The sequence below is a fragment of the Esox lucius genome, chromosome 2, assembly GCF_011004845.1.
Source record: "Esox lucius isolate fEsoLuc1 chromosome 2, fEsoLuc1.pri, whole genome shotgun sequence".
Taxonomy (NCBI): domain Eukaryota; kingdom Metazoa; phylum Chordata; class Actinopteri; order Esociformes; family Esocidae; genus Esox; species Esox lucius.
The window spans coordinates 16,954,963-16,980,718 of NC_047570.1; the positions used below are offsets into that span (position 1 = coordinate 16,954,963).

A 25,756-nucleotide genomic window follows, 5' to 3' on the forward strand; every position below is an offset into this window, starting at 1 on the left:
CTCAAACTGTGTTATTGAATTATTAATTGATTGATAGCTGCACAGAATGTGCCAGTCCCATGCAATAATCTATGCATTACCTTACCGTGGTTCATAATTGGTTAGCTGGCTGACATAAGGTAGTACATAGTATATTGGCTAAAGCTTTGGTTCAGTGAGGCCCCCTTCCATAAGCTTCCACAAGCTCTTCTACTGCTATTGTAATAGCTAATTAACTTAAATTGTATTATCCCCAAAAAACAGACCCAGAATCGAGTATTGACTGGGTGAAGGGATAAAGTGAAACTGTCCAGGTATTTTGAAAGCTTAATGCCCATAAATTCACTTTTTATTCATTATATCTCATCCATATCATATCTGAAAAAGATGCTACTAAATGGTACCTTTTTCCTCAGGTAGGAGTTGGATGTTTTCAGAAGTTTTTCCACTTCCCCAGCCAGGTCCCGACACATCTCTGATGAGCCCATGCAGCCCAGGGTACACAAGGCCAGGCCCTGGACGTACTGCGTGCTGTGATTTAGATCACTATCGGAAGAGGTAAGGCATATTAGTGCATTGGAAATGTAGAAGAACAATAAGAAAAAGAGTTGAGATGGTTAGATAGGAAGTATAAGAAAGGATGGTACAAAGAAGAATAAGATGGACAAGGGATGGTAAAACTTCTCCTCAGGGACCCCATGAATTATGAATTCCAGATCAAGCACCCCTGATTAGACTTGTCAGCTAATCATGAAGGCCTTGATAAGAGTATCAAGAGGGCCTGTTCATGGATACAACAAAATGGTGAAATGTCAGGGAGTCCCTGAGGGTTGAATACCTCTGCTAAAAGGAAGTATATGAAGATAAGAGGATGGTAAAAGGAAGTATATTTTACACAGAGGATGGCAACAGGAAGTATAATATGCAGAATGGTGAAATTAAGTATAAGCAATACAGAGACAGGTTAAAAGATTTATATGATAGAAGGGGACTAAAATGGAAGTATGGAGAACAGAAAAACTTGGTATATGATAAAAAGACGTGTTAAAATGAAGAAAGACAGGATGGTGTCGGTGTGGTACAGTTCCTCCTCCTGCACACCTTTTATGTCAACCTCTAGACCAGGGTTTCCCAATTCCTCGGGACCCAAAGGGGTGCAACGTTTGTTTTTGCCCAAGCACTCACACAACTGATCCAAATGAAAGACCTGATGATAGATTTATTATGTCTATCATGTGTGTAAGTGGTAGGGTAACATTTGAATCAGGGGTGTGAGTGCTTGGGCAAAAACTAAAACGTGCACCCCTTTGGGGCCCGAGGACCAGGATTGGGAAACACTGCTCTAGACTATAAACAAACCACTATCTCTGTCAGGATAGTATGCAAACTGCTGCGTGTCAGGTAGTACCATGTTGGACCTATAGCTTATGGTCTGCCTTACTTCTTGATGCAGTTTGTCATTAGTAGATGGACATCCTGCCTCTCGTCCAACAACAGCATGGCTCCTAAGTACCCAATCCGCTTGTCAGTGAACTTCTGGGACGCAATCAACTTCAGACACTCCAGCTAAAAATGTCCAATACAAACAAACTCAGCGTAAAAAAAAAAAAAAAGCTCTCTTCAGTGACACGATCAATCACTGCTAGGAAAAACATTACACTTAAAGCTGCGCTAGGTAGGATTTTTTTTCAGTAAAAAAACAATTACAGCATTTTGCAATTACTCACCGGTCAGAAAGTGTTTTGGCACCAATGCCTGATAGAGAATGAATAATAATATTGAAAATAGAATACCTTTTCCCCCCCAAAAAAGCACTAACTTGCTAACGTTAGCTTAGGGTCCCTGGTTGCTAGCTACAGAGAACTAGTCTTCTTTCACTTCTTTGCAGTTGTCATAGTATATGCTGTACTAGACAAGGGAGGAATTGGCAGTTGGTCGTCCTGGTCTCTAGCTGCCATTATACTTTAAGTAAGCGAACTTGGCTCCCTATGGCGTACAAGGGCCAAATTATGCTAGACGATCGGGTCAGAGCATCTCCAAAACGGCAGCTCTTGTGGAGTGTTCCCTGTCTTTTGTGGTCAGTACCTATCAAAAGTAGTCCAAGCAAGAAAAAATTGTGAACTGGCAACAGGTTCATGGGCAGCCAAGACTCACTGAGGCACTTGGTGAGCGAAGGCTGGCCCATGTGGTCCGATCCAACAGATGAGCTACTGTAGCTCAAAGTGCTGAAAAAGTAAATGCTGGTACTGATCGAAAGGTGTCAGAACACACAGTGCATCACAGTTTGTTGCATATGGGGCTGCGTAGCCACAGAGCAGTCAGGGTGAACATGCTGACCCGTCCACTGCTGAAAGCGCCTACAATGGGCATGTGAGCATTAGAACCGGACCACGGAGCAATGGAAGAAGGTGGCCTGGTGTGATGAATCATGATTCCTTTTACATCACGTGGATGGCTGGGTGTGGGTCGCTTACCTGGAGAACACATGGCACCACGACGCATGATGCCTCGGGCAATTTTCTGCTGGGAAACCTTGGGCCCTGCCATTCATGTGTATCATTCATGAGGATGTTCCATTGACACATACCACCCACCTAAGCATTGTTGCAGACCATGTGCACCCTTTCATGGCAACAATATTCCCTGATGGCATTGGCCTCTTTTAGCAGGATAATGCGCCCTGCCACAAAGCAAAAAGGTTCAGGGATGGTTTGAGGAACACAACAACGAGTTCAAGGTGTTGACTTGGCCTCCAAATTCCCCAGGTCTCAATCCAAACGAGCATCTGTGGGATGTGCTGAACAAACACATCCGATCCATGGAGGCCCAACCTCGTAACTTACAGGACTTAAAGGATCTCCTGCTAACGTCTTGGTACCAGATACCACAGCACAACTTCAGGGGTCTAAAAGAGCCCATGTCTTGACGGGTCAAGGCTGTTTTGGCGGCAAAAGGTGGACCTACACAATATTAGGCAGGTGGTCATAATGTTATGGCTGATCAACGTATATATTTATCATCCAGGTAAAATGAGTGTTCACAAAATAAGCCAAGGAAAAAGGCATGCCTCAGAGAAGGCGATTGGCTTATAAAATTTGCTGGTAAGTAGTGGCACGTTCCATAAATTATGAATTGACATTCCACTGGCACTGAACATTAGCTAACAACATGTTTATAGGGGACAAAACTTTCGTTTTTTTACTGGGAAAAAAAACCCCTACATAAAGCAGCTCTAAGATGCTGATATACATTAACAGATAACATATTCAGTCCTTAATAAACTGACCTGCCCAAAGTGTGCTGGGTAGCCTAGCATGTGCATATAGAGTAGCTTAGCTACATTTCTACATCGGTAAGTGTTGTCTTCCTCTCTGAAAGATGAGCGTATGGCAGCACACTCTTTCTGGATCATCTCACGCTCTTCTGCCTGGGTCCGAGCGGTCCGGATGGTCCGGATCAGCTCCCGCAGTCGGATCGGCGCTGGCATCCTCTGGAAAACACAAAGACATGTTGGCAAGTGACCTTGGTGAAGGGAAAGGCATTGGCTGCCAACCACGGCACTCCAGGAAGTCATATTCCATTCTCACATCCCGTAAATAGTTTCATAATCACACAGGCCTGCTTCTATCACCGCTTTATTTTTCAAAAATGTCAATGAAGAGTAAAATTAACAGGGGAAAGGAATCATAATGGTGGACATTAGTGCCCGAAAGTGCATTATGTGGGTGAGCACATAGCTGGGGGACTAAGATGGATCACCTGACCTCCACTTCGGTCTAACTCATTATTATAATCACTATGAGAGATGATTAGGGAAGCCAGTGTGCACATTCATTCCAAGCTACTGCAAACATGCTATTGCAATAGACTTTTTGGTCAAGTAGACCTAACTGATGAGTAACATGACATCCAAATGCAGGCGGAAATGTGACAGATGAAATTCCATTCCTTGCTCAGTAGCTTAAGGACAGCACGAACCAGTGGAGTGTGTTTAAATATTGAACAGGAGTGCATACATAGGAGGTGAGATTACATTCATGTAATTTACATGCAGCAAGGAAAAATAGCAGCCATGTACCCATAAAACAATGATGTAGTGTTTATATTTGTAGTAAGTTTAAATTGAATGGGGAAGTCTATAAGGGCAGACCAAGGATGTGAAGATTCTATAAGGAGAAATGGTTCAAACCGAGAATGTGATTTACAAAAGTAAACCTTTACCCCTTTGACAGACTCAAGGAATTAAATGATGTTCTAAAATGTACAGAATTCAGTAGGAACGCATTCATTCATGTTTATCATAAAACAGGAACATCAGTAAATCATATTTTGCAACAAGAATGCCTGTGTTGTGTAGCCTTCCACTAAGCATAGCCTTCATCTGGTAAACACTTTCCCAAAAACCTTGATTAAATGTTTTACTCTAAGTAGCTACTCTTACCGGAGTAAGGACAACAGGTTGTATTGAGATTAAACAAGAACATACCCGGTTTAAATCAAGGGAGAAAGAAAAGCTTTCATTAGTTAAAAGAGTTGCAGCAAAGTTGTCTGATGTTAACCTGTTTATCGACCTCAGACATACTTCCAGTTACAACCCAAGTTATAGACATGGCTACCCAGAATTCCACAGCATAGTAAAGTGACTTCCTGTGAACATGACTTCCAGTGAACAAATACAGACTGATGTTTTGTTTGTTATCTAAACACATTTAACTTATAACAAAGAATACATTTCATTCTAAAATTCCACACCAGGTAGAATTATATCAATTATTGTTAATCAAATGGGTATTTCTTTTGTAGGTAGCATCACATGCTAAAAGGTACACAGTTGCACAGCTACATAGATATAATTAAGCAATTTGAATTATAGTGTAATATAAAAATTCTAAAAAGTAAGTTCTTCTGATGCATTCTAAACGCACTTATAATGCAAACCTCAACACATTTTGTTTTACCGTTTCAAAGGCGTCATTTTGCTGAATATGAAAACATTTTAAAAAAGCAGAGAAGATCCTAAAGAATATTGCGGTAATGGTTTTGTCACAGCCCTACCACAGACCAACTACTGCAGTGTGTGAGACAAATCCTGGGATGGCAACATCAGGCAGACCAAAGTCAAGGGCCAGACACCTGCAGACAGCACTGCAGGTGTCTGGAGGAGGTTATGCTTTTGTTTTTTGCAGCCAAGGCCCTGGCAAAGCGGTACGTGTTACAGCCCACCAGCCAGAACTGGGTATCCATCACTACCCAAAGAACAGAAAGGGAAAGTTATTCCTGCTGGCTTCTGCATGCAGAGAAAGCTGCTTTATGACTTCCCATCTTAAAGAACATGCTCTTTTATCTGTTAGTGTGCACAAAACATAATTAAACAGCTATAGCAGGAGGGACGGCAGCAATTAAATTCTGAACAATGGTATTTCCCAAATCTAGCAGTCTCAGAGCAGACGTAACAGAAGAAATTAATCCACTTGCTAAATAGACAGAGCAGAGGCACTTTCAGTACTAGGGAAAATATAATCTGATCCAGAAAACAAACCGCCCAATAATAACACCCGTTACATTGTGACAACAAAAGGCTTTCCCCCCCCAATTCTAATACTTGCATTGTACTTAATCATTCTGTCAAAAAACATTCAGCAGCTTCCTTCTGTTCAAACTCTGTTGATAAATGATGTAACCATCTTTTGAAACCATGGATGAAATGGAAGTTTTTCCATCTAGTCTTCCACTATAAAATGATTGTGTTTACAGTACAATATTCTCTTACAGCCAATACATTACATGGGAAAAAAGCATGAGTCAAGTTTAACTATAGTGAAACACTGTTTGACACTGTTGTCGGTACGGTGGACATTGTCAATGGATGTCCAATAACCAAGCCATAGTACAGCCTCACTTTCTTGTCTCTGGTTCTCAAAGACTAGAGCATTTTATTGAAGTCATACTCCTTGTGTGACACCTTTGTCCCTCCCATCTGGTGGTCTAATACAATAGGTTTTTAGGAGGGGGGGGGGGGGGGGGATGCGAGGAGCATGAAATTGAATGGATGCAAGGAGAAAAAAGGTTGGGCAAATTAAATGTATATAATTGTCTAGTGTATGCCCATCATAAGGATAACAAAACGACAACATACTGTCTGGAGAGGGAAATAACCAGGAGGGTGCAAAAAAAAAAAAAGAAGGTGCATGAGCAATACACTGATAATGTAATTCAGAGTGATCAAAGTGAAATGGGAGGTCAAGTCAGAGCACATTCCAGAGGAGCAGGAGGACCAAGACTAACTCATTTATATTCCCATTCAAGTAGAGACTGAACAGCACAGAGGAGATCACATTTCCTACAAAGGATGGTCATAAGTGCAACGTTTTAGCAACCTCAGTCGATCCCAGAGAGTACAAGGAATTATAGAAATAACAGCAATAAGTACTGATACGCCATATTTTACAATAGTCCATTTAAATACATTAATCTTGAAAAACCACAACATGTGCGCCCATCATAAAGTATATGTGCAGATGGCTAGAAGAGTCCTGACTACAAGAGTCAAGCAAAACCCAGTAGTCAAAGGCCCCAATCGGCCCATGAGTGTGGACACATCATAAAATCGAGCCTCTGATGCATAGCGAGGATTGATGACATTTGTTCTTCATCTACATTGTTGCAGTACCTATAATACCCAAATAATGACACGACGGAATTTTAGGGATGCAGACAATTTTTTTCAAACAGAGAACAAGTACTTATATTTTTGTACTAGCCAAAACAGAGTACCGATAACAAGTACTCAAAGCTGCACTATGTAGGATTTCTTCAGTAAAAGAACAAAAACACACATTTGTTATCAGTAATGTAACTTTTTGATTACGTTACCGAGTTTGAGTAATCTGATTATCTGGTAAGACACAAGCTTCACTGATTTTTGTTCCTGTTTGGCCATTAGATGCATTCACATTTTTGGTACTACATGTTAATAATAATACATTTTAGTCTTGTTTGGGAATATACATGTAATGAACAGGTATGGCCTGAAAAAAAAACATTACACCTACATTTAAATTACATAAAATAAACAATTTCAGGTCCTTTCATACTTGATGTATCTCTACTGAAAATTGCATTGCCTTCAATATTATTGAATTTGTGATATTTCATCATTCACCAGTATCCTGGCTTTATCAACGTGAAGCAGCTACTGCAGCTAGAGTTTTGAAGTAAATCTAAGAAATATGTCAAACGGCAAGGTTGAACTGCTCACATTCTCCACTTCAGGTTCAATATTATAATGTTGTCATTTTTCCCTTTCACATTTCAAAAAAAGTTACCTTTCTTTGCGTAGTTGTAATGAAGCTGTCAAAGCAAATGCTGAAGCCAAATCTTGATCAACCAATGAAAGAAAGTTAATTGAAGTTAATTAAATCATGGGAGCGTAAGATGGATCGCGTGTAAGTGATGTACATATGATATTCAAATAGCAGAGAAAGTAAAATTTGTGGCTTGACCATTTTACATTCTAGAGTCAAATCCTTTTACATACAGGTGTAAATCCTAGGGTTAACAATCCCTTGTGTGAAACCATGCCAATCCTGTCCAGGGTTAGTTTTGGCCTGGGACTAGGAACAATGAAGTGTGAAAAAGCCTTAAATGCAGCAAAACACATTCAACTCAAAGACGTTCTGGAACCTTTCATGAAACTGACCAAAAGGGAATGCAATAAAAAGAAACAAGGCATATTTTGGGCTCAAACATAAAGGTGAGCCATACTTATTAACACACTTATTAATCCCAAAGAAAACATTTCAATGAGTAATAGGATATTTTTGTGAAAAGTGTAATTCTAAACCAATCCTCCATTAAAAGCACATTTCAAGATCCTTAAATGCCTCAGGTTGGCGTTTGTGGACTGCCCTCTTCAAATCAGACCATAGGCTTTCAACTGCATACAAGTTGGGAGACTGAGATGGCCATTGTTGTCAGGGTAGAAAATTAACACCAGCTACCTGCCAAATGTGGGTAACTTTTTGCTTTGGCACATAGATTTGCCTAAACGACACACCACTGTGGCCAAAAAGATTGGTTCAGAAAAGAAACACCTAAACGTGTTAATCCTAAAAAACGAATCAACTCCAATTAATCCGTCCAGATTCTCCCTGACTCTCACTGATTGGACATTCAACCACATAGGCCTATATCATGAGCGCACCACTTGGTTGAGTGGCAAGAACACTGGCTCAAAATCAATCAGCGCACTGCAAAACAAGTGGAATATATATATCTGGTATAAAGAGGCACTGTGGCTGGTGAACCATAAAGTAATTTCCCTGCCCTGATCCTTGTCATGCAACAGTCTCTGTCTTGATAATGTATGTTTGGGGAATGCTTGGTAAAATCTTGTGGTTCACCCTCAGTAAGGGCTTCTTGACATGGAGGTGGTAGCTACATGAAGATACAATTCTGATAAGGACTGTAGAATTCATGTAATGGAGAAGTGCAGTAAACACATTCAGCTGGTAAACATGGAACCAAAGAGAACAACTGTTACAAAAACTAAAATATGTTTATATGTTGTTTTAAAAGATAATGATGTAATTTAGCAATTGGATTACTGAAAATGCACAACTAAAATGAGTGGTTAACTGCTGCTTTATGCATGTCCTCATCTGGAGTCACATACATTCACTCACCTACTTTTACTGCAGGTACATATTGTGCCAGTGACAGTTAAGTATAAAATAAGCATTGGGACATACTACCACATCACAAAATTAACAATGAATATTGATGTCACCAACAAAATCGGAGATTCTTTTTTTTTCTTCCTGGGACAGTGCCAACATTTGTTTGCTAACAGATGTTATGGTTTAGTTCATGGATTAGTTCTGCTGCTCTTAATTAGGGCTGCAATGTATACATTACACTTAATGAACAACCTAACAAAACAACCTAGCAAGACATGCCAACAGCTAGCCTAGTACCTTATCTTGCTTATTACCTTGTTGTCAGTTTAATGTCGATCCTAGCAACAGTTAGCATAATCTAGCTTGAATGCCATTTCCTCAAGTGAATAGTCAGGAGAACCGTTGCACCCCTCCTTCCACTTCTCCAATTAGTGTGACTACATGCACATAGCAAAAACATTGCATACCTCCCTGATTTTACTCCTGTTCCAGTTGGATTTGAATATTCTCCTCCATGTACTAATGAAGGCCTAGTTAAATCAGATGAATAAAAACAGCTTTTGGAACAAAATGTGCATAAACAAAAACTCGATAGTGACATACTGACCTCTACAACCCCATATCCACATAACGGACCATATCTAACATCAGCTGGGAGGGAATGGATTTGCCTATTGCTCTCCTGAGACCGTTAAAGATACACAGGCCTGCCGATCCTAGCAACCGGGGCAAGACAAGACAACCTCTCAACACATGAGAAATGAACTCAGTTGGTGGAGAGTGAGGGTTTCATGTTGCTCAGATGGTAGAGAGAAGGGAAATTGTTTAGCTTAGTTGGTGGAGTAGGGCTGGGCAATGTCTGGATTTACACATTGTCCAAACCACCTGTTGAAAGATGGTGTTTTTATGATGTAATCATATTTCTTTATCACACAGACAGGTACATTTATGGGAATAACGCAATGTATTAAAACACATTCGTTAACTTGTTAAAAAAAGCTGCAAACTGTATAAAGGTCTTTACATTTTTAAAATGATATAGCCCACACACAAAACAATATTAAATAAAATAGGAGTATGAATTCCTTAGTCAAGTCTTGCAGTTTAAAATGGCTTAGAAAGGGCATTGTATTCTTGGGGTCTATACATAAATTCTGTTCTCAAACGTTGGAAATAAGAAGAGCAGAATAGTTTTGTATCATCAAGCATTATCAAGACTACATAAATAGCATTAATATGTATGATAATTGTTGCCCTTATAAAGGCAATATTATTTTTTCTCTCTTATAAAGTTGTTTGTGAGACAACCCTATGACTTGCAAATACAGGAGGCGGAATTGTAAGCACCTAGCGCAATTCAAGGATGTTAATAACACCTTGAACAATATTGCTGATTGCATGTTTACAAATAACCTATTAAAGTTTAACTTGCAAACGTAATACTTCCTGAAAATTAAAATAAAGCATTGGGTAAGTTTCAGGTTTTGTTTACTAAGTAGAGAATTCCAACAGTAGCTTGCCGTGATTTGATAAGTCTATCTAGCAATTGTTTAGCAGTTCTCTCTCACTATCTTAGTTAGCAAAAAAATACTTTCTAAAATGGAATTCCATTAGGCCAGTTGACTGGATGGTGGAACACGAAATGGGACAGTGGAGAAAACTGTTACACTTGCTTGTGCGCTAGCAGACTGGCAGTGTGAGTTCAAATATAGTAAAACATTGTTTTTGACAGTGTCGTCATCCCCTTTAGCAATGGATGTCAAAATTCATTGATAGATGATTATGTTGCCCCATCGCCAAGCCTTAGTAGGGGGCCTTTGTTGTTCATTTGGTGAAGAGCATGGCACTTAAAACACAAAGGTTAAAGCAAGTATCTACTATAAGTTGCTCTGGACATCAGTGTCTGCCAAGTTATGTAAATAAGCCAGAAAATGACCAATGTCCAGAAAGAATAGGCACCATCATTGAGGCTCTTTCCAACTGAGAACCCCTACTCTACAGAATACCTATACCTATCCAGTTGGGGACAAAGCTGATTTCCTAATTTCTGACAATGCACAATGTTGTGTAGGAGTTCATTAAGCAACAGAAACCATTTATAACCACCACTGGACCTCTTCATCCTACACAATTTCCCAGCCTAATTGTTCTCTTTGACACTCATTTTGCTGTCAATGCTCAGCCAAGCACTCAGCGAAAGGCATTTTAATTGGTAAAGTGTTGCAGCAGGCTGCTACCTCCATTCCAACATAAAAACAATTCCTCAAGTAGCATTACAGAACATTTACATAACACATTGGCCTACAAGGGATTGCCCATGACTGTGGACAGAAAGCTTTCATTGTAAAAGTTGAATGTACAGATACCAAAGTGCACTTAGACTAATATAATGCCAAAATGCAGAGTGACCTGGAAAGAAAAGGCAAGCATATGAATTTCTAAGACACAAAGAGAAGACGAATCAGAACCAACTGACAAGAATACAGCAAAAGGAGTGGCAGTCTAGAGTAACGCAATTGTGAAAACAGTCCATGTAGCATAAATTAGATTTAAAAAATGTTTTAGTCAAAACTGACTTGGACTGCATTAAGGAATCCAAAGTGTACAGTTTGGGCAAAGTATATGTTCAAATTCTTCCCATGTGCAAAAACAAGAAAGCACACCTCTAAAACCCCAAACTTGTTCACACACACACACACACACACACACGATTGAAACCAAGGCTAAAGAAGTCAGTAAGGCATCCTTTTAAAAGAAAGCCAAGAAATTGTTAACATCAAAATTCCTTAGGAGTCAATTATCATACTAAAACGTCTACACTGTCATTAACATAAGTTGAAATGAACAACCCAATGATGGCAGTAAAGGCACGTAATTGCTGAATGTGGAACAAATTAATAAACATTTTCATTGTGGGGGGGGGGGGGCTGGGGTTTGGCACAACTTAAATAGTATGGGAGGATACTGCTTGACACATTGGAGAATGCACTCTACACTTTTAAGGTGTGGAAACAACTTCGTCAAGCATATGAACTTCCAACAATTCAACTTCTCCACATATCCTGGATGTATAGCAACTAGCCAGCTGCTTATTGCTAGCTAGCTAACTGACGTTCAATAGCAACAACCTTGGCTTCTTCTGCAATTAACTAGAAAGAACTATCTAGCGAACCTGTGCATCAATGTCCCACTTGAATTTAGATTACAACATTTCTGATTTAAACGGCGAGCATAAGGTTCAACACTACAGCACTATGCCTGGTATTGCCAGTTAGCTAACGTTAGGCACTGACAGTACACCACCTTATAAATGGATACCTAGCTAGCTAGTCACAGTAATAGCTGGCTAAGCGTAGGCTGGGCAACATTAACATATCACGACATAACTAATTAGATCAGAAGTCAAAGGAAATTGAACTACCATACTATAGCCAGACTTCTCTGGAAAGCAACTGTGAACATTTCACCATCAATTGTGTATTATGCACAGTCACGTAACAAGCTTGCTAGCTATGTAAGTTATCACTAATGCGGTAGCAAAAGCAAGCAATATATAACGTCAGAGCAGAGGCCATTTCAGGCCGAGCGAATTTGCCACAAATATACAGCCTCCTCATTTCGGACCGAACTTAGCATACGTTAGCGAGGTACGCAAACTTGAGAGGCCCTGAACAAGCCAACGCACTTAACCAGCAAGTTAAGCTAACGTTAGCAGGATTAGTTAGCGAACGTTAGCTAACTACCTGGCTAGCTAGTTAAGTGTCAAGCGTTATCGTTCCTCACATTCATGTAATTTACGGAACAATAACAATACGCAATATTGACATACATTTGTTAAAACATATTCATAATGTAAGTTAACATCTATAAATATATTTAAGGTTAATGATTACCCGTTACATTATGAGGTTAGCATAATGTCAGCATCTAGCAAACGCCAGGCTAACAACTTATCTGACAGACATCCCCGGTGTAACGTTACCGTACGCTAACAACTGCTTGCTAGTATAGCCTCACTTCCTATGCAGCGCCAACCTGCATTTTAAGCTACTGTCACCATTGTTAAAGGCAAACTCGTACTGTTTTCCGCTATTATGCGAACTATAATATCTGCTCAGCTGACACATTTGTATAAATGTATACTCACTAGATATGATACCAGAAAATAGATGGAATCTTTTCTATTTGCGACGGAGGGAGGAACAGACCAGACGTTCAAAATGGTGGCTCTCCTAGCCTCAGCACTTCTACCGCAGGCGGAAGGTTACACCGAAAAAAAACATAACTTCAAGGTTTGTGGAATGAGAAAGGAACGAAGACCTCATATAGGCGAGGGTGCACATTCTTTGCAGAACTCTCAATTAGCAATTCCACCAGCTTCGCCACTGCTATTTTATATTTGAGTGAGTAACATGGATTGCTGGTATGTATGTAAGCATGTGATGTATACGAAACTGTTTGTTTTACCACTGCAAAATCATGCTACATGAAGCTAGCTAGGTAAATACAGTAATCAATTCTAGCTAACGTTAGCTAACACAGCTAGCTACAATTTGCCTCACTTTCTAGGTAGCTAACTAGCTGCACCTGGTACATGTGATATGTATGCACACTTATAGTATTAAAACATCATGCTGATTTAGTTACATGACTATTAGAAACCGTTACTTCAATATACATATAGTAATTATTTTATTTGGTTATGGTAGAACTGTGCGGATGAGTAATCATTTCTCGATTAACGTCGTGCTGCGGCCCGCACACCTCACCTCGTGGCAGTCAGTGATGACGTCAGCATGTAGTGTTATGACATTTGGTAACGTAAAAACGTAGCTAGCTTTCAGAGGACCACGGATGGACATTGCGGTAATGTTGTGAGGTTTGTGGGCTCCATCTAGTGTACTTGGCCAATAATGCCGCTGCCGAATACTTGTCAGCTTACATGTACACATACAAAAGAATGATTGATTAAAATCATGGTGGATTAATCAAAAGCCATTGACTTATTTCTATTGGTCTCTTTCATGACGGCGTTAGACAAAATGGAAAAATAAGATGAAATGCCTGGCGAATTTGGTAGATTAGTAACCCATCCTTTCTTTGTCAGATACTTAATTGAAAATATATCATCAGTTTTCGGACCAACATGCGCACTACTTTTTGTCTAGACATTTTGGCAGAAGCTATACGTGGAGGCACTATTCCCCTATTCCAGAGAAGTATCCCATGCACAAACCAGATAATGAAACATGGTGCTACCTACTGCTGGGTTTGTTACTATATCTTTATATTTTGTCCGCTGCTGGTACCAGTTGTGTAATAACTAACCTAGCAACCAATCAAAATAACTTCATATCATTTGGATTTGTGTGTTAGCTTGACAGGGGCAATGTCGCAGGTTAAAGTATATTTATTTTTATTACAGTGACATGATATTCACTTTGTAAAGAGGTACTTTTTGTGTCATGTGGTATAGAGCTTTTGCCTTTTATAGCTTTTAATGTATTATTCAAATAACGTTATCTCAATAACCTATTGGGCCAATACCAACTTCTTTGGCTATTTTGACTACCCCCCTCCCCCCCTTGTAGGCTCACTTTCTCCACCAGGGACATTCTTTCATAGTTAGTCTAATCTACCTCTGCATCTCTAGAAAGGAACCTTCTAGGTATTAAAATAATCAGTAATACTTACATATCCTCTGCATCTCATGTGTAGTGTTTATAGTCATATTGTTATCACACTTTTATTAGTTTCTGTTAAATTTGATTTAAACCCAGGGCTCTGTGAATCCCCTGTGACCAATTGTCATGCAGAATGCTGAAATTGAGATGTTTGTCTTCTGTAATCACAGAAGCCTCAGATTTAAGCAGATTAACATCCCGTTCCTCTGCCTTGTCAACATGGAGAAATGTAAAACTTCTGACGTTTTCTGCTGTTGCTCCATTGTTGTGAATCAGGCAGTGTATCCTCCTTTGCTTCCTAACGTCTTCAATTATCTTTGTTTCACTGATGTTGAGGGAGATGTTGTCCTGGCACCACAATGCCAGTCTGCTGACCACTGCTTTTTAGGCAGACTCATCTTTGTTGTTCATCTGGTCTACAATGTTGACACCTGGTGATGGATTTGGTGTTGTCCAGAGCCATGCGGTTGTGGATGAACAGGGAGTTAGGTAGAGTGTTGAGGACACCCCCCTGGAGAGCCTCTGTGTTAAGGGTCAGTGAAGAGGTGTTGCCAATCCTCACAGCCTGAGGTCTATCCATCCAAAAATTCCAATATGTAATTGCAGTGTGGTGTCCTTACCCAGTGTTCTATGCTTCCACCAATAAAGTGCTAAAGCTGTCAGCATAGAATGAACATGCCCGCTCATTTGCAGTGCTGTATTTGTGTGTAACTATGCTGGACTGGGATCCGCATAAAATTGATTTTCAACAAAGCATTACTGCTAGTTTTGAAAGTATGTTGGTTGGCTTATATAATTGGTTTTGCAGATTTTCAAAAAGCCTGCGCAGATCTTTCATCCATGTCACATCTTGCATGCGTTATGAGATGGCGTTACCTCCTAGTGCTATTTGGCTAGGTAAGAAAGTGCGACTAAAACCAGTGCCATAAACATTCTTTTTATGCATGTTATCAATCAGCATGCAATTTGTTGTTGCAATATTGCCATTGTAGCCAATACATTCTGTATTGAATAAGTGTTACACACATGGTCTCAGTATGTAAACAATGTCGTAATTAACAGCTTAACATCATTGTGAAATTACCAGAAAGCCTTAATTTACACAACACTCCATACAAATGCTAACATTATTGGCGACATGTTACTACATTTATGCATAGGTTGGGGATTTTGGATCAGAGCAGTTTGATTGACTTTGAGATAAAAGCCCTTTAAAAAAACATTAAGCCCTTCTTTCAGCTTGTTGCTTTAGAAGAAATACTTGTGATTAGTTCTAATCCCAAATTGTAGTGGGTTGTAATCCTGGCAATTTGCCTTGTGATGTGGGCCATGACAAGCCTCTCAAAGCAGACAGTAGTCATTTGGACATGTTACCTTGGTTTAGTGGGCTGTGGGACGATGGTGGTCTCCTCTAAGCAAGCAGCTTAGGAACGGTTGAAGAGGTCTGTAGAAAACACCTGCCAGCTGGTTGGAACAGAGACTTGTTACCAGATTAGCATCAGATATCAAATAGTGTATAGTGGTAATTCTGAAGTAACATGGAACATTTGTTTGACCGATACTCCCCGCGGCTTCTGAGGTTTAAAGACAGCATCTGGCTCACTATGTATTGAGGTGGAGTAAGCTGTGATGTTAGGAACAGTGTTTCCTCTTGAAAATTTTCATGCTGTGCCTAGTACAGTAATTCATACACTTCTTATAAAAAACAAAACAGAGACTTTTAAAGATGCTACTATAAATTTTTACTGTCATCAGTTTAGCAAAAGCCACCGGACACTCTTGACCCTGCTCCCCCTTCCTCTTTTGCTGCAATGGTTTAAAATATTTCAACAAACTCATCTGAATAAAGACAAATCACATTGTTTCTCAATATAACTTGAGATACAACTATGGCATCAATATTGATAACTAGCATAGAACCCCCTATTATCGGCATAGCCAACAGCAGTTTTCAAATTATATGTACAGAGGGCGCCATGTTAAATTAAATGCAGCAGAAGTCCTTCCAGCTCCATAATCAGAAAATACATTGTTGGGGAAAAACCAAAAACATCTTGAAGTGCCACTGAAAAATTCTACTGTAACTAGCAACAGAATTTGTCTGTTAGTTACCTGGTGAGTTTATATGCCTTCAAGGTCAGTGGTCTGGCTAAAGCGCTGCATGCCTATGTATTTCACCTCACAGTGCAGCAAGAGTTTGTTGTTTCTAGTGTGAATAAAAAATTGCATTTATTATGTTCTTTAAATGAAATTGTGTCCACAACAATTAAGAGCCTAAATACACTCCTATTATAATGACATCCCTAATTTAAAATGTCCATGTCAAGAGGGGGAATGTGTCCGTGGGCATTTAAAAGCTATACATAATTTTCCAGAACACACTGTCTTCAGCTAATTTGTGTGTGGGCCTATAATCAATCAAATGTATTTATAAAGCCCTTTTTACAACAGCAGTTGTCACAAAGTGCTTTTACAGAAACACCCGGCCTTACACCCAAAGGAGCAAACCACAGTAGTGTTGAATTTCAGTGGCTAGGAAAAACTCCCTAAGAAGGCCGAAATTGAGGAAGAAACCTAGAGAGGACCTAGGCTCAGAGGGGTGACCAGTCCTCTTCTGGCTGTGCTGGGTGAGATATTAAGATATTAAAAATGCATGTGGGCTACATCCAGAGTCTATTTAAATTTAGACTAGGTCAGAAGTATGACCAGATGGACAAGGACGGGGACAGCAACGGGCCCCCCAAACCAGTTACTCCACAGTTGTGGACCAGGACCTCCTAAACTTTAAAACGGGAGGAGACTGGGAAAATTCCGAAAATGCATTCCTCATGTCAACAACGATTTATAGTGGAGAAGGAGAACTGACTCAGTCCCCAAGCACAATAGTATATCAGCGGAAGACCTTGGAACTGAGACGGGAGGGTCCGGCGACACTGTGGCCCTACCCGGGGGAGGCCCCGGACAGGGCCCAACTGGCAGGAAATCAATCCACCCACATTGCCAGGCATCCACCAAAGGGACACCCACCAACCGCAACCACCCGGAATGAGGGCCGAGTATTGCCAGCAGAGTATTGCACAATTGCGTAACAGAGAGACAACAACAAGCCAGTGACTCTTCCCCCGAAAGGCATTGGAGGGAGGGCATCCCAGTGGCGACGAGAGCCCAACTGGCAAGACAGCAAGGGTGGACAGAATCAAGCCTTCTGGCCACCTTCACGCCCCTTGGGCCAGGCTACATCTAATCATAACCGTGCTGTAGAGATTAGTTTTTAGTAGACACTTGAAAGCATTTCTAACCTTAATTGGCAGATCATTCCACAGTAGTGGAGCTCTATGAGAAAAGGCTATGCCTCCGGCTGTTTGTTTAGAAATTCTAGGTACAATTAAAAGGCCAGCATCTTGCGATCGCAGGTTACATGTAGGCATGTATTGCTGGATCAATTCAGCAAAGTAAGTAGGAGCAAGTCCATGTATTGATTTATAGGTTAAGAGTAAAACCTTTAAATCAGCCCTAACCCTAACAGGCAGCCAGTGTAAGGATGCTAGGACAGGAGTAATGTGTTCAGATTTTTTTGTTCTAGTTAGGATTCTAGCAGCCATGTGCAGCACTAATTGAAGTTTATTTATTGATTTGTCAGGGTAACTGGAAAGAAGAGCATTGCAGTAATCTAGTCTAGAAGTAACAAAAGCATGGATTAGTTTTTCTGCATCAGTTTTTGATAGAAAGTTTCTGATTTTTGCAATGTTTCAAAGATGAAAATAATGTTCATCAAAGGAGAGGTCAGGGTTTCTTACAGTTTTTTGGGATACGACCATACAGCCGTTGAGGTTCATAATGGGATCTGCTAACAATGCTCTTTGTTTCTTGGGTGCCAAAATTAGCATTTCTGTTTTTCTTGAGTTTAAGAGCAAGAAGTTCTCTGTCATCCACTTCCTAATATCTGAAATGCATGCTTCCAAATTAGCTAATTTTGGGGTTTCTCCATGCTTCATTGAAATATATACAGTGGGGAGAAAAAGTATTTGATAACCTGCCGATTTTGCAGGTTTTTCCACTTACAAAGCATGTTAGATGTCTGTAATTTTTATCATAGGTACTCTTCAACTGAGTGATGGAATCTAAAACAAAAATCCAGAAAATCACATTGTATGATTTTTAAGTAATTAATTTGCATTTTATTGCATGACATAAGTATTTGATACATCAGAAAAGCAGAATTCAATATTTGGTTCAGAAACCTTTGTTTGCAATTACAGAGATCATATGTTTCCTTTAGTTCTTAACCAGGTTTGCACACACTGCAGCAGGGATTTTGGCCCACTCCTCCATACAAACCTTCTCCAGATCCTTCAGGTTTCGGGGCTGTCGCTGGGCAATACAGACTTTCAGCTCCCTCCAAAGATTTTCAATTGGGTTCAGGTCTGGAGACTGGCCAGGCCACTCCAGGACCTTGAGATGCTTCTTACGGAGCCACTCCTTAATTGCCCTGGCTGTGTGTTTTGGGTCGTTGTCATGCTGGAAGACCCAGCCACGACCGTGAGTGGAGTTTAGACCAAAAAGCTCTATTTCTGTCTCATCAGACCACATGACCTTCTCCCATTCCTCCTCTGGATCATCCAGATGGTCATTGGCAAACTTCAGATGGGATTGGACATGCGCTGGCTTGAGCAGGGGGACTACTAATGGTTTTCTTTGAGACTGTGGTCCCAGCTCTCTTCGGGTCATTGACCAGGTCCTGCCATGTAGTTCTGGGCTGATCCCTCACCTTCCTCATGATCATTGATGTTGGAGTCTGTTTGATTGTGTGGACAGGTGTCTTTTATACAGGTAACGAGTTCAAACAGGTGCAGTTAATACAGATAATGAGTGGAGAACAGGAGGGCTTCTTAGAGAAAAACTAACATGTCTGTGAGAGCTGGAATTCTTACTGGTTGGTAGGTGATCAAATACTTGTCATGCAAAAAATGCAAATTCATTATTTAAAAATCATACAATGTGGATTTTTACAAACCTCTAAGTAGGAAAACCTGCAAAATCGGCAGTGTATGAAATACTTGTTCTCCCCACTGTAACTGTGTGTCATCAGCATAAGTGAAAATGTACATTGTGATTTTGGATTACATCGCCCAGAGGCAGCATACATAGTGAGAACAATAATGGGCCCAGAACTGAGCCTTGAGGGACATCAAAGCATACCTTTGACATGTCAGAGCATATGCCATCCACACTAACAAACTGATATCTTTCAGATATATAAGATTTAAACCAGGCTAGAACATGTCAACGTAGCCCAATATGTGTTTCCAGTCTCTCTAAGAAAAGGGAGTCATCAGTATTGTTAAAAGCAGCACTCAGATCAAGAAGCAACAGGACGGATGCAGAACCTTTGTTTGAGCCCATTAGAAGGTCATTTGTTACCTTCACGAGTGCAGTCTCAGTACTATGATGGGATTTGAAACCGGACTGGAGTCTTTCATAAATGTTATTTGTCTTCAGGAAGGCATTCAGTTGTTGGGAAACAAATTTTCCTACGATTTTTGAGAGGAACGGGAGGTTCGATATTAGCCTATAATTGTTTAATATGTCGGGATCCAGATTAGATTTTTTAGAAGAGGCTTAATTTCCGCTGTTTTTAGTGAGTTTGGTACACATCTGGAGGAAAGGGAGCAATTTATTATGTTCAGCATTGGCTGACCTAGCAAAGGAAATAGCTCCTTAAGTAATTTTTTTGGAATCAGGTCTAGCTGACAGTTTGTGGGTTTAGAACTCATTACAAATTGAGTGTGTCTAGCGATACGGTATCAAATAATGTAAGTGTCCCCATTGACACCTGGTCAGGGAGGTTCAGGACATTCTCAGGACAACTGAGATTGAAGACTATAACTATTTAAGGAGGAGTCAGTTATTTGTATTCTAATGATGATCTTTTCATCAAAGTAGTTCATGTATTCATTACAACTAAAGTGAAGACCCACTTCACTTGTTGAGCTTTGATTTTTTGTTCACTTTGCAACTGTATCGAAGATACATTTTGAATTGTTTTTGTTCACCTCAATCAGGTTGGAGAAATAAGCTGATCGAGCAGACGTGAGTGATTTTCGGTATTGTATTGTACTGTCTATCCAGGTTAGTCTGAATACTTCCAACTTGGTGGAGCGCCACTTTCGCTCCAATTTTCTGGAGGCTTGCTTAAGTGCTCTACTATTGTCTGTGTACCAGGGAGCAAGTTTCTTGTTGCGTATTTCTTTTGTTTTTAGTGGTGCATCCGTATCTAATGTATTTAGCAGTGTTGAGTTTAGATCCTCGATTTGATCGTTTACAGATTTATTTACTCTGTCGTTAATGAGCGAACTTGTAAGAATATCAAGGAATTTATTTGTAGTCCTAGAATTTATAGTACGGCTTTTGAAACTCATTGTTTGCGGAGCAAGTGGTTTTCTTGTTTTAATGGTAAATGTAGTAAGACAGTGATCCGATAATCCAGGATTTTGGGGGGAAATTATTAGATCTACAATATCGATTTCTCGTGACAGGACTAAATCTAAGGTGTGATTGTGGCAATGTGTTGGGCCTTTTGAAGAGGATCATTGGACTTTGCCATATGAATATTGAAATCGCCAAAAATTAGAATACTGTCTGCCATGACTACAAGGTTAGACAATAATTCTGGAAACTCATTGAGGACAATTGTGTATTGCCCAGGGGGCTATAAATAGTAGCGATGTAAAACGGTTTATCGGCCTGGTTAACTTTCATGAGTAAAACTTCAAAAGAATGAAAATCATTGATATGTCTGAGAGTAAATTTATATTTACTGTCATAAATATTAGCAACACCCCCTTTCAGGATGCACGAGGGATATGATCACTAGTATAGCCAGGAGGAGAGGCCTCATTGAAGGCGAAGAATTCATCAGGCTTTAGCCACCTTTCACATAAACCAATAACATCTAGTTTCAGATCAGCAATTAATTAATTTACTGCAACTGCCTTTGGAGCAAGGGATCTAACATTTAGGAGTCCCAGTTTGAGATGCGAGGTGATAGTCATTTTTATTTGTGACCGAGGTGGAGGAAGGCTTTATCTTAATAAGGTTGTTTTTGTTAGCACTACCTTGTTTACATTTTCTCAGCCTGGAACGATTCTCAGTGGTAATAGGTAAAGCTGTACTAACTACTCTGGCTATGCTATCGACAGACTCAACTATACTAGCAGGCTGGCTAACAGCTCCTCAGCAGATCAGGCCTGGCCCTATTTCTGGGAGTCCCAAAAAGAAAGTCCGTTATCTACAAACTCTACCTCCAGCGACGGCCAGAACTCCGTTTTAAGTCAGCGATTGAGTTGCGCAAGTCTGCTGTATAGAGCTCGTCACTACCCCTAGCTGGGAGGGGGCCAGAGACAATGACTCGATGCCCACACATCTTTCTAGCTAGTTTACACACCGATGCTATGTTCTGCTTCATCCTAACGTCGTTGGTGCCAACGTGAATAACAATATCTCTGTACTCTCTATACTTGCCAGTTTGAGACTTCGCTAGCACCAGCCCCAGATTTGCGGCTACATCGGTGGCTCTGCCCCCCGGTAAACAGTGTACGATCGCCGGCTGATTCTTTAGTCTAATACTGCGGGTAATGGAGTCGTCGATGACTAAAGTTTTTAGTTTTTCAAGGCCACGGGTATATATATACTGTTTGTTCTGGGTTGTCTAATAGTAGGTTGATATCTTAACTCTTCGCCAGAGCTGTAGAGATTGTAAAAGGATTTTTAGTTTGACAAAATCAGCTTTGTTTAATATCTGTTGTAAATTATACCCCCGTCCAATTCCATTACAACAGTCCTATATAAGCGTAATCACAACTGCTCACTAAAAATATTCTGATTGCTTATCTCCTGTAAAGATTCAGTAAAACGTATATCAGAACAGTTCTCGCTTGTGCAAATAGCTGTCTTAAGCATTTTGCTTTTGAAAAAGCTGGTTTAGACAATATGGCAAGTTCAAAACGTAGTGCTCCATACAGTGTGGAAGAAGGCTGAAGGAATCTATGCTGAACCAACTGCAATGTGACCCGAATGTGAGTTATATTGGATATGCATATTGACAGTGCCCTTTAGACTTACTGGCTCAATTTTTAAAGATAAAAAAAAAAAAGTATTTAGAAAATCCTTGTTTATCTTGATCTTGCACTCATAGATCTCCTTGACTACCGAATCAACTGTGAACCCCTTTAAGAACATGTGAGCTAAGCTGAAGAGGAGAATTCACAAGCTAAGACCAAGGATCTAAAGTGGCATGGACGATCCCGGTCCCTTGATATGTTCTCCCGTCTCATCATCAAGTATAGGAGAGGACTACGCGCTGCTATCAAGGGGAGGATGCAAAACTGTTAATTTAATTTTGGAGAAGAACATTGCTTTCTTGATTAAACATTTTATTTCTTCGGACCATTTTACTTTAAAGGTTAGATTTGTCATTTTGAGTTTAAGATTAACAGCAATTACATTTTTTCATAGCCTTTTCCCTTATTTTTACCAAGGGGTTTCCAATAATTATGGAGAGCAATGTAAGTTAGGATATTTTTCTTTTAATATAAAGTTACAAAACAAGGCTTGTATTGTGAAAGCTGATAGCTGTCATATACAACTGGTTTGAAATCACTCCTTTGTAATGGTCAAATTGCATTGGTAACCAGTTTGTAATAGTAGCTACTAAGGCTTCTTGGGTATAATAACAAAAAAGTTTCAAGGTTTATTTGTCAAATGCACCGAAGAACACAGCGTCATCCTGCACACTGAAATTCTTGTGACATGGCACCCGACTACAACGTAGTGACAGTTAAAAAGACGAGTATACAAAAAGGTATAAGCAAAAAGATAGTTAGACAGAAAATATTAATAGAATAAATTAACAATATACATAACAACACTGTACACAACAGCAGTTTAAAAAGAGTACTGTAAACTAGCAGCAATATTGGTGGTGGTATTGACTATTGTAGGTATGGCAGTAATGTACATAAAATGGGAACGAGCATCAATTTTGAAAGAGTAGGATGGGGAGTGTGAATAGTATGGCAGAAGCATTGAGTATTATAGATAAATATGAGTGTAATATGCTTATGAACGGTGCATGCAAAGGAATATTCTAATGCTCATTAAGAGTACCTGAAAGGACATCCGAGCATCTGGAGTGTTCGTGTGTGATCAGTATGATCATGGATCAGTGTTGCTGGTTGAGGAACCTTACGGCCTGAGGGGGAAAAAATTTTTGAGTTTGGAGGTGCGTGCTTCGATGCTATGGTAACGTCTACCAGATGGCAGCAGCGTGAACAGACCCTACCCCAGGTGGCTGTGATCGTTGAGGATGTTCCGTGCTTTCCTAAAGCATTGTGTATGGTAGATGCCTTGCACGGAGGGAAGATGGCATTCTATGATGCGCTCCACAGACTTTACCACCCTCTGGAGGGACTTACGGTCTGTGGAGCAGCTGCCGTACCAGGCAGTAATGCAGCCTGAGAGGATGCTTTCAATGGTACACCTGTAGAAGTTGGTGAGAGTTTTAACAGACATGCCAAATTTCTTCAGTCTCCTCAGGAAGTGTAGTCGTTTCCGGGCAGTTTTCACTGCCGAGTTTGCTTGTCTGGACCAAGTGAGGTCATTCTTGATGAACAGCTCTTAGTTGTGGTATATTAGCCAAACTAGGTTGGGGTACATCCATGAATACCTGCAATGTTTGTGTTTACTTAAACAGCAGCAATGCATATATTTTTTAATAATATAATAGTTGATGTATTTAAAACATTCCTTGGGTTATTTCAAAAGAGAGTTTAGAATTTGTTAAAGTGGCTTTAATGTTGCAATTTCTTTCTCTTCACACCATAACAGTAGACCTGCATGATATTTGTTGTATATCTGCAAAAACATTTAGCAACTCTAATGACCTTAACAGGAGAGTTAAGATGTTTGAAAGTCACCTCAGGTGTCTGGCTGGTTTTGAATAACATCAGACTTCTTAACAATACCAACTAGAGCAGGTTTGAAATTTCAATACTGCTGTTATGTAGTGAATTTAATGGAATACCATCTGAATGTAATGTAGGGTTGTGAACTTAATGTTCCCTTATTGGGCTGCTTTGTATGCAGTAATATTAAAAATTCACATCTGTTTTAAAAAGCCCTATTGCATAGAATCCTTTTAAAATACGATATATTATAATAGTTACAGCCTAAGAGAATTAGATTAAGTTGAATGTATTGCATCGTCGTTGGCGTTGACAGGAGTTCCCTACTGTGTTACTAGTTTTATCCTCCAATGTTTTCTTGTACATCCCACAATGCGTTGCGGTGCGCCTTTTGTGAGATCAGCTGTGCATCGCTGCAGTGCTTTGGCAAAGCGACAGCAACGTATGATCGTAGCTATTCGGGGCTACTCGGCGGAGAACATCTCATCCCAGATATTCATAGGGCAATTTCGCTGTTTCTATAATTTAAAGAATATATAGCGCAACTAGTTTTTAGATCAGAATGTGACGGTTATTTAAGGCACTTATTTGTATTTTTTTGTGTTGGCTACATTTACGACCCCGACTCTCACCAATGTTGTAAGCTGTTTTCATCTTTGCATGGGTAGACCATTTTGATCGCCTTCTATTTTATGTATATATTTTTGATCATTATTATTGTACTCTCGAAAGGAGTCCCTTTACGCAGTACAGCTGGATTGGTTAAGGGAACCTTCAAATCTGTCGGGGCTGGGAGGAGATTCGAGTTTTTTCCTACCGGGAGTGGGGGATAATATGTCCCGACGAAAACAGACCAACCCCTTCAAAGTTAATTGTAGGTATCTCAGGTATTGTAAAATTTTTCTTGTTGAGAAGTATTGAGGAGAATAACCGTTATCAGTCTGCTACGTTTGTTGTAGCCACGGTTGCGTTGTTGAGTAGACAATGTGCCTATCACCATCGTTGATATACTGTAAGCGCTACAGTTTCAGTACATCAGTGTAGCGCTTTGATGCCAAAATGTTTTACAATCAATTTGATGATTAATTGAATTGCCTCTGGTGACATGACTAGCTTTGAATACGTTTTCATCATTGGGCTGTGGGATTCATATTTGTACAGTGATGCCAAATCGTGTATTTTCAAATATGATCTTTGTGTAAGAGGACTATTGAGTCAGACAACCATGTGTTACCTGCTGTTATGTTGTCTTTTTTGGGATCATTTGTTTTTTCATACAATTATTTTTTGAGGCAGTATGAAAACTTGCTGTGGCACGCTGGCATCTGTTGGTTTTTCACTCCAATTTCAATGAATAGAATGTGTTTCTCTTAGGGGTAGAAAATAATCATCTTATCCATCTGAAGAATGTCTACCCAGGAAGGTAATGTGATTTTAGCTATGTTTTCTAACC

At 39.9% G+C, this 25,756-nt stretch overlaps 2 protein-coding genes across 14 annotated transcripts in view; one reads left to right on the plus strand and one right to left on the minus strand.

Moving 5' to 3' along the window:
• The window catches only part of ap1g1 (adaptor related protein complex 1 subunit gamma 1), a 29,691-nt gene extending 16,802 nt beyond the window's left edge, over positions 1–12,889 (minus strand). For 2 of the 3 annotated variants that reach the window (XM_010880611.3, XM_010880600.3), the window contains exons 1-4: positions 12,805–12,889; positions 3,266–3,469; positions 1,421–1,545; positions 384–525 (exon numbers count right to left, since the gene is read on the minus strand). In XM_010880611.3, the coding sequence (XP_010878913.1) occupies positions 384–525; positions 1,421–1,545; positions 3,266–3,466 (468 nt within the window). In that variant the 5' untranslated portion in view covers positions 3,467–3,469; positions 12,805–12,889. Of the gene's footprint in view, positions 1–383; positions 526–1,420; positions 1,546–3,265; positions 3,470–12,550; positions 12,637–12,804 lie in introns of those variants that run through there. The other variant, XM_020053753.3, reaches the window with a different exon arrangement.
• Positions 12,147–25,756, plus strand: part of LOC105016628 (zinc finger protein 821) — a 28,448-nt gene continuing 14,838 nt past the window's right edge. Inside the window, exons 1-2 of one of the 11 annotated variants that reach the window (XM_020053762.3) lie at positions 24,701–25,177; positions 25,678–25,726. In XM_020053762.3, the coding sequence (XP_019909321.1) occupies positions 25,711–25,726 (16 nt within the window). In that variant the 5' untranslated portion in view covers positions 24,701–25,177; positions 25,678–25,710. The other 10 variants (XM_020053758.3, XM_020053764.2, XM_020053774.2 and 7 more) reach the window with 10 other exon arrangements.